General features: G+C 34.4%; 1 protein-coding gene across 1 annotated transcript; it reads right to left on the bottom strand.

Moving 5' to 3' along the window:
• On the bottom strand, positions 1–639 carry LOC109842624. Its single transcript, XM_020411475.1, has one exon. It carries the CDS (start codon positions 637–639, stop codon positions 1–3), a length of 639 nt encoding a protein of 212 aa, XP_020267064.1.

Genomic DNA, 9,410 nt, shown 5'->3' with positions numbered 1-9,410 from the left:
TTAATTTTTTTCACCATTTTCTTCCTTCCTCATTGCTCTCCTTTGGTCTACGGCACTGAGGGCATTGACTAAATCCACTAGAGTTATTTTGGATAGGTCTTTGGAATCTTCAAGTGAGGAAATTTTGGACTCATACCTTTCGGGAACAGTCACTAAAATCTTATCAACCACTCTTTCATTTGAAAATGTTTCACCAAGCAATCTAATTTGATTGACAATAGCCATAAGCTTACCGACATACTCTTTGATGGTCTCACCTTTCTTCATCTTTTGCATCTCAAACTCCCTCTTAAGATTCAGAACTTGCATCAATTTTGTTTGATCGTTGCCTTCGAACTCTTCCTTTAGCATCTCCCACGCCTCCTTAGGTGATTCACAAGTCATTATACTTGTGAAGATTCCATCCGACACGGCCGAATGAATACAAGAGAGGGCTTTTGGCTTCTTTGCTTTTTCTTCGTCATGTTTCTTGATTTGTTTTAGGGTTGGATTTTGTGGAAGAGGGGTAGGCTCATAGTCACTCTCAACAACTTCCCATAAACTCAAAGATTTCAAATGAGATTTCATCTTGATAGCCCAAGATTGATAATTGTCTTCATTGAGGATGGGGTATGGAAGCGAAAAATTGTTGGATGCCATTAAAAACAAAGGTTGATCACTCTATTTTTTTAAATCCTCACAAACCCAAGAAAACTGGAGCTCTGATACCATGTTGGAAATTAGAGAGTAGATGAGGAGATAATTTTTGCTATATTATTCATCAACTAAAAGTGCCTTTATATAGGCTTACAAAACAACTTAATCACCATAAAAATCTAAACTAATTTCAGATTTATTAGCCACTACTCCACTAACAAAATAACAACTAAAGACAAAGTCAACTTTGAATCATTCTTCAACATATATATATTAGGACACCTTCAAAGATTTCACTGCTTTGAGAAGAAATACTAAACAAATGTGTTGGCTAGGATAACATATGCATGCAATTAGTTGACAAGATGAATGTTTTAGTTGAAATTTGCGTGCAAAGAAGTGAAATTTGGAGTTAACTGCATGGAGCCCAAGCCAAATAGAACTCAGACATGCAAAAAATCATAAAAAATGTGATGTCATGGTAGCAAGAAAGTCTGAAAAGTTTCTGGTTCTTACTTCCTCCCCTAGGGATCTGAAAAATATATCTATATATATTTCTTTTTTGAAAATTTTAATTGTACGTAGTATGGAATCCAATTAAACTATATCTCTATATGATACTTAATGTTGACACCTCTCTCTCTCTCTCTCTCTCTCTCTCTCTCATGGCCCCCTTTTCATGTACGTGCAGCCTACAACCAATAATTTATAGGCAGCTAGCATGCATTTTTCCCATAAAGATTCTCATCACAATGTGATTGTGTGCAAGGCATGATTAAGCTATAGGTAGCTTTTTTTGAATAGTGAAGGAGAAGGATGAATTGATAGCTAGAACATTTGTCTACAGTACACAAAGGGAGGTGTTGTGTGTAGCTTATGAGGAAAGGCTAGCTACGTCTCCTTTTTTGTTCTTTTTATTTCTTTTCTTCCAAATTCTTTTGTTAATGTTACGGATGCCATGTGCATCATGACTCATGAGGAAGGATGGGAGCATGTGTGAGAAAGAGGGACTCCACTTTTGTGGAGACTATAGTCCTTGAGATCCAATGATTTATGTTTTGTAACTAAATATATTGCCATGTGGATATAAACAAATTAACATAAGAGGGCCGGTGAGCTTCTTTTCCAAGACCTTGGATATATGTACCCTTTCAAGTTTAAGCATGTATGTATCGTTTAGCAATATGGTTATATATACCTTTGTAATTAAGTTGAAATTTCACAAGTGTCCTTGCCCTAGCTCTTTTACATTTTTTGTGATTTTTTTAATAGAATTACTTGGATAATTTGTTTTAGAAGAACATAACCCACATTGTCCATTGAAGAGAATTTTCTTTTTGTCAGTTCCATTGAAGAGAAAGTTAATGAAACAATGCATGACTAGTGCAAGAGGAACTCTAGTTACTGCAACATTATACGAAGAATACAAAACATAGGATTGAATTATGGAGGATTCCATTGAAGATTAATTTGCAAGGTAATTACACATATCTTGAGTTAAAATCTGACGCAGCGGGGAAGTTGTAACATTGGAATCCACCAAGGGTGTTATCTGAATCCACAAAGAACGATCTTCGAATCCACAAAGAACTTCGAATCCACGAAGAAAATATTAAAAAGAAAAATTTTATTGATGAAAAGTTATGCCTCTAGGGCTTACAAGACTCTTCTTAAATAGAAAAAAAAACAAGACTCCTACAAGGACTCTAATTCCTACAAGGACTCAAACTTTACCAAAATAGTAAAGGAATTCCTAAAATACTAAAACTTCTAAAAAGACTCTTTATGATTAGGAAATTCCACCGGTCAAATCTGAGATCAAACCGGATTTGTTTCCTAAACAAAACAGACTCCTAAAATATTACTAAAAATAGTAAAAAACGGATAAAAATGCAAATATCTCTCAAACCGTAAGGAATTTGGCGAAATAGAAAATGCAAACAAACTCAAAGGGGTAGGTTTGGATGGCTCCGTCTCGTCGAGATAGTCGATTTTCATATATAATTCGTCCAATTCCGACGTACGGTTTAAAAGTTACGTCCGTTTCTTCGAAACAAGTTATTTTCTTCGACCAGGTCTGCATTTGGGCTTGCAACTGTCCCACTTTGACATAAACATGTCTGCTGTGTGTTCTACATCAAAATCAGACCTAGCTCATTTTTTAAATATACATAGAGAGTCATCAGCCTTTACTTGTAGTGGTTGTGTTCTACGAGCTTTATAACTTTTATCATGTGGCAAGAGACATAAAATAAATCTAAGGCCTGTCTGTTCTTCTTCTTCACCTTCTTTTTGTTGTCTCATGGATCTGATGCTGGATTGCTTTGAAAGCAAAAGATCCCAAATGCTTCTCCTTCACTCAGTCGTTTCATGCAGCTTCTCTTTTACTTCTTCTTTAATTCGTTTGCTTATACTTTATTTAATTTTTTTAATGTATCTTTTCTTGTTGCACACTCCTCTCATGATTCCTCCTCTTGTTGTAATAAGTGTATGTACTATATATGACTATCATAAATTTGATGGATGTACGTACAAGTTTAGGTTGTTTCAAGAGGATATACGCCTGGGATCTTTAATTTGCATGATATATGCAATTCCTTGATTCTCTCACCTTAGGGAGTACGTTTATATCTACGACAAAAACATTAATTGCAATTATAATTTATATTCCATGCAATTTGTCAACATATAATCTAATACATGTTCCTAATTAAATATGTGACTTCCTGCTCTCATGTTCTCCAAATTGTTCTTTTCTTGCCCAACACTCAAGCAAATATTCTTCCTCATATTGATCCAGTATCAATTGTAAGAGATCCAGTACCCTTTGTTGTGCACAAAGAATAGCACACTTTGACAAACTTTATTTTTGATAGATAGCTTCTTTCATATATACCCTCATTTTTGCTCGCCTTTCTCCTTCACTATCCCTCACACGTTCACACATCTACCTACCATCTCAACTACTATTTTCCTAGGTATATATAACTAATTAAATTAGCAATCAGTATTAGTTGCTTTTTTTGGGTGTTTTTCCGTGCGCCTAGCTGGTGTCTCACTAATGCGGCACATATTCATATCTCCATTATTCAGATCATCAAAATTCATATCTATACGTCTTAATACGCACCATTAATCATCCTAGATTCTCATCTACTAAATTTTACCAGCATTAATTAATTGGATGTACTGCCCTATTTAACATGCCCAAATATTAAAGGCGAAAGCTGATTTATAGCACATGACAATGTAAAGAAAATTAATTATGGGGAGGCAAATTAATTAAAAAAATAATTAAAATTAAGGTTTTTGATGAAATGGGAGGAAAAGTGGTTGATCAGCAACAGCCCTAGATATTAGAGGTGGTCCTAAGAAACACTCGATACTATTTCGTCCTAGTTTAATTTTGGCAGATAGACACAAGAGACAGATATTGCCTCCAGATGTTATTAGGATTCTATTTCAAGCAGTTTAATAAAGAAAAAAGAAAACCAGAGAAATTATGTGCCGAAATGAAACTACAAGACTAGTATTTTATAATCAGTGATATATACTATATATAGAGAGTCTATGTATGAGCAATTAACCCTTTGAAAAAAAATTAATATCATATGGTTTTGATACTGAAATATTTCATGGTAGATGGTTTATGCCTCAGCACTGAACCGGGTCTTACCGTCATTTGCTAATTAAAGCCATTAATTAATTTTGATAATGATGTTGTGGAAGTCACATGATAATTAACCCATGTTTTCCCTCCATTCTTAAGATTATTTTCCAAGTATTAATTTTCTATGTTAAAAGAGGACCGAGTTTAGTAATTAAACGCAAAAAGGAAAGCTAATCTCACTCTAACCCAACAAATCCCATGTGATCGCCTCAGCTTTTGCCCACCACCTTAGCTGGGTAAGAGATCTGGTTTTAGATCATAGCCACAAAAGAAAAATGGCATTCTTGAAATTATTTAAAAATCCAAGGGCATCTGCTCGGTTGGTACGTCTTAGCAAAATGGCTATTTCTTCTATTTTCTATCACCAATATGGCAACTAGACATGCAAAATTTTAAAAAACTTTGTACAACATGATCCATTGTTTATACTCCGTATGAAATAAAAATGAGACGGTAGGATGTAATACATGTTCGACTGTCAATTCTAAATTAATCAACATAAAACTATATAAAAATCCATATAAACGGTGGAAATGAGTGATACAATAAATTAAAGTGTTGGCGATCCTAAGATTAGTACGTGAACAAATGCAGTATCCTTTTCTGGTCGTAATATTTTCTATATAAAGTCCCACCCCTATACCCAAAAGTAATTGCCCCCAATAAATTCATTTTCACAATCGAAATGTCCAAAACACCCCTTATTCATAAATACTCATCAAGAAGTGGTACCCAAACCAAACCAACAAACAGCTAAGCCATCGGAGTTAAGGCTGCCTTAACTCCTATTTTCCTTAATTGATTAGATTTAATCCCTATTTTTAACTTTTTCTCCCCTTTAAATTAAATTGTTTTCGCCGCTCACAATCATTTCCACTTAATACTCTCTTCCCTCCTTTTTTTCCCCTTCACTATTTAACTCCTCTCTCAACCCCTGCACTTAACTCTCTTCCTCTCTTACCTCTACAGCTCCTCATCTAACCCCTCATAATTCAACATAAATCCATCTCGATCTTCCTTCTGGTTCTCTACATCAACCCAAACTTCATGGTAATGGGCCTTGAATTCATTGAAGCAGGCCCGGTCCCCGGCCCGATAAGTACTATAAAGATAGAAGAAGAAGAAGGAGGTAGAGAAGTCGTTGCTGAGGAGGAGGAGGAGGGCTCCACTCCGAAGGCAGAGGAGTCCAGATTAAGGCCCACATTGGTATGCCCACCTGCGCCCCAAAAGCTCAGGCCCGTTAAGAGGAAGTCCGGCCCACCGCCGCAGGGGTTCTGCTACGTGCCGGAGGATCTTGCATCGTTATTCGTGCCGGTGTCGAGCTATAACCCTCCCAGCAAGAGAATTCGAGTAGGCTGATCGGTTGCTTATTGTAATTGTTTTTAATTTTCTTTTTCGATGTTAATTAAGTATAAAAGATAGCCTTTTTAGTTTTCTTTTTTCTTTTTTGTGTGTACGTATTTGCTGTGGGAACAATACAGGGATCGAGTGAGTTAATTTGTGGCATAATTGAGATAGAATTTTAGTATGTCGATCAATTGAAGAAAAAAAAGGTTGGGTTTTGATTGTTTGAATTGGTCATGGGGTTTCGATAAAAAAAAAAGTAGAAATATAATTGGGTGATGATTTGTTTGTCCCTTTCTTTAATTTATGGAAATAATTCAATGATTGGTCATGGTGATATATACAACTCACTTGATATTAGCTAGCTCGTAGGAGCTAGGTATATATCTAGCTAGCTAGCTTCCAGCTACGGTTGCATACGGATTTTTAAAAGCTTTTCTTCACAGTTTTTTTAGTGGATAACGTTGATAATTTTCATGGGTTTAATTTGATTCAGTGAGCATAATTAGGTCAATGCATGGATTTGATCAGTGGATTAAGGAAGCCAGTGATTATCATTATATATATGAATATATATATATATTAATGTTAATTAAATATATATATATATATTATATATATATTATATATATATTATATATATATATATATAATATATATATATATATGGCTCGAATCAGTAGTTAACAGACCACTTCAGGCAATTTTAGATGCTCTGGCTTAGGGCCTAATGTAAAGATCTGAATCCCAGCCCCGGCCCCCCCCATTATTTTTAACTATGTGTAATTATTATATAGCTTTAAAGAAATGTCTATGTGAGATCGCTTTTTTACCTCAATTGAATGCAAAATTTGCAGCAATGAAATTAAATTACCTGGTTTTTAATGAGGAATGGAGGGAGGTAGGGGGATAAATGATTATGCTGTTAGAATGAGCACGCGCTGTGTTGTCAGTAATATATTAGTATATATATATATATATATATATATATATATATATATATATATATATATATATATATATATATATAGAGAGAGAGAGAGAGAGAGAGAGAGAGAGAGATTAATGGGTATCCTTGTCATAGGAGGGGATTTCCTCCTTGACGCCTCTAAAATCACATGATTGACCGATATTGTGGATGATCCGCTCCATTGAACTTGATCTATATATTCTAAAACCCCAACACACCAAGTTTGGGGTGAATCCGTCGTCGTTTGACCCTCCATCGAGCCATGTGAAAAGTTCTATTCATTCAAAACCGTTAAAATTGATACGAGTATATATATATATGTGGATTAGGAAAATTAGCTTTCTTTCCTCTGTCACATCTAACCCAACACTTATCCAAATTTGTACTTAAATTAATGTCCCTACAAACTTTTTAATTCTCATGGGCTAACCGTCTCCCTTGACTTCAACGGGGAACCAAAATGGTGTTTCCTTTATAAAAATTGAACTCAATTAATTAATTAAAGTTCTATTTCATTGATTTGTTTCTAGAGAAAATCAAACAAGAAATATACATAAAACATGATGAGAACTCCATTCTCATGTACGTATATATACTAAAGATTCATCTTGCAAAGAACAGAGATGTTCTTCTCACCCTAATATGATCGAAGTATCAACTAATTAACTTATGGTAAACCTTATAAACATTTCTTTAGATTCCTAGTTTTGAGATATGGTTAATAATTAACTCAAATTCAAAGCTTAGTAGGCAAAGAAAGGAAAAAAGAAATAAAAAAAGGAAATAAAAAAAAGGATATATATTTAAGAAAACGCATATGGGTGGCATGTGATATGAGATGATGGCATGCAAATATATGGTTGGCAATAGATGGATGGTAGGCTGTACCTAGATAAATAAATTGATGACGACCCACCAATTAATCTTAATTATAACTCCATGGCTTGATTAACAAGCAAAGGTTGCATCTTTTTCGAGCATCTTTTATTGTCCTTTTTTTTTTAATTACCCACAAACCATTTCTAGGCGCCTGCCTGCCTCTCTCTCTCTCTCTCTCTGAAAATTAATCAAGAAACCAAGGTAACGTATAAGATACCTTGCCACAATGGAAGGCAAAGTGTGTGGCCTAGCTACTGAAATAAAAAGTTGATAGGACCCAACCGCGCTCGCCTAAAGTGATCAGCTTCGAGCTATAATTAAAGGGTGCTTTTAGAATCAATCAATTAATGGCGAGCGGTCAAGATCATAAATATTTTAAATTTTTTTACGAAGAACAAGGATTGATCATTAAATAATGTCGCAGTCATTTTTAAGAATCGATCATTAATACGTTAATTATCCAAATTAACGTGTATATTATTTTCGGATGAGCAAATAGCTTGCTTCGTGGGTCCACAAGGGTTAACCTTTAATTACTTTACCAAAAGAAGGCGACGTGAATTAAGAAGACGGATCGATAAATTAACGGTAGCGAGCGAGCTAGACGTACCTAATTAAGTCCGTGTCCGTAGGTGCGTGGTTGTAAATAGAAAATTCTTTACAAAATATTCCAAAATGTACTACTTCGATATAGGAGAGTGGACAAAAATTAGGTGCAAAATAACTAATTCGATCACTTCTATTTGGGAGTCTGGGAGCATCACAAAGTACCATGATCGCAATTTGTGCCAACATATATCGTACGTGCTTTCTACTCGTCCATAACGCGCACAATTTTTTTGTGTCTAGAAAACATTATGAGATAATTTTTTCAACGGATCAAATATATATATGTTCAAGAATTTGTCTCCTGATCATGTCCTCGCTCAAGATAACAAACAAACAAACCACGTAATGATTATGTTGTATTTTCACAAAATTTTTATGTTCAAATGGAAAAGGTCCTCCTAATCCAGTTCACTCAAAGTATTTTTTAATTTAAAACTCAATCCTACTAATTACAATCCCGATATTTTTTTTTTTACATTACAATCACAAAGAATGGAGGCTTATATATGTCTGGCTGTCTGGTTGGTGGAGATTCTTATTACAAAAGATTTGCATTAGGGAGGATATGTCCTTCATTTAAGTGGTATCTATCATTAAAAATGATATAAATGTCCACAATGAAGGTAGTACTAATAATACACACATTTAAATTGTACTAGTTACATATAGAGTATGTCTAAAAGATTTTTTTTTTTTTAAAACACCGTGACATGAACAGTACTATTCACGAAAAAAAAATCAGTGCAATGCAAACAGTAGGACTAAGACTGAAAATATATACTACTGTAGAATGAACATTTTTGTTAAATATTTCGAATCAAATTGTAGTGACGGTAGTTTTACTGTAGTATATGAATAGTAACTTGATGTTTTGCTTGTAAATTAGAAATAGTAGTTGAGGGGTCGTACTAGCTAGTTGGAGGATAGAGAAGACGATATCTCCATCTAATCACTTCAAAAACATACGAGTTGGCAGTCAAATGGAGCATATTTTAATTAGTCGTGTTTTTAATTTCAATCTTGGCATCAATTAAACCTTAATACATTTTACTTTGTCAAGGGTTTTTTAATCAAGCAGTGAAGCGATATATATATGTTTTAGAAAATATATATATAACTCAAGATGACTCTTAATTGAACGACTGAACGCGTCACATGATGGTGCTCGTTAAAGTGGTGCCTATCGTAGATCGTCATGCTGATCTTCAAGTGTGTAATACATAATATTCTTGACTAAACCCAGATACATATTTCTCCCGTGAGTAAATGAAAGAGACAAATGCATGCTAGCGTTAGAGAGAA

This window comes from Asparagus officinalis, chromosome 5, assembly GCF_001876935.1.
Source record: "Asparagus officinalis chromosome 5, Aspof.V1, whole genome shotgun sequence".
Classification (NCBI taxonomy): domain Eukaryota; kingdom Viridiplantae; phylum Streptophyta; class Magnoliopsida; order Asparagales; family Asparagaceae; genus Asparagus; species Asparagus officinalis.
Note: the sequence above shows the minus strand (reverse complement) of the source record. Positions and strands in the feature narration are given on the sequence as shown.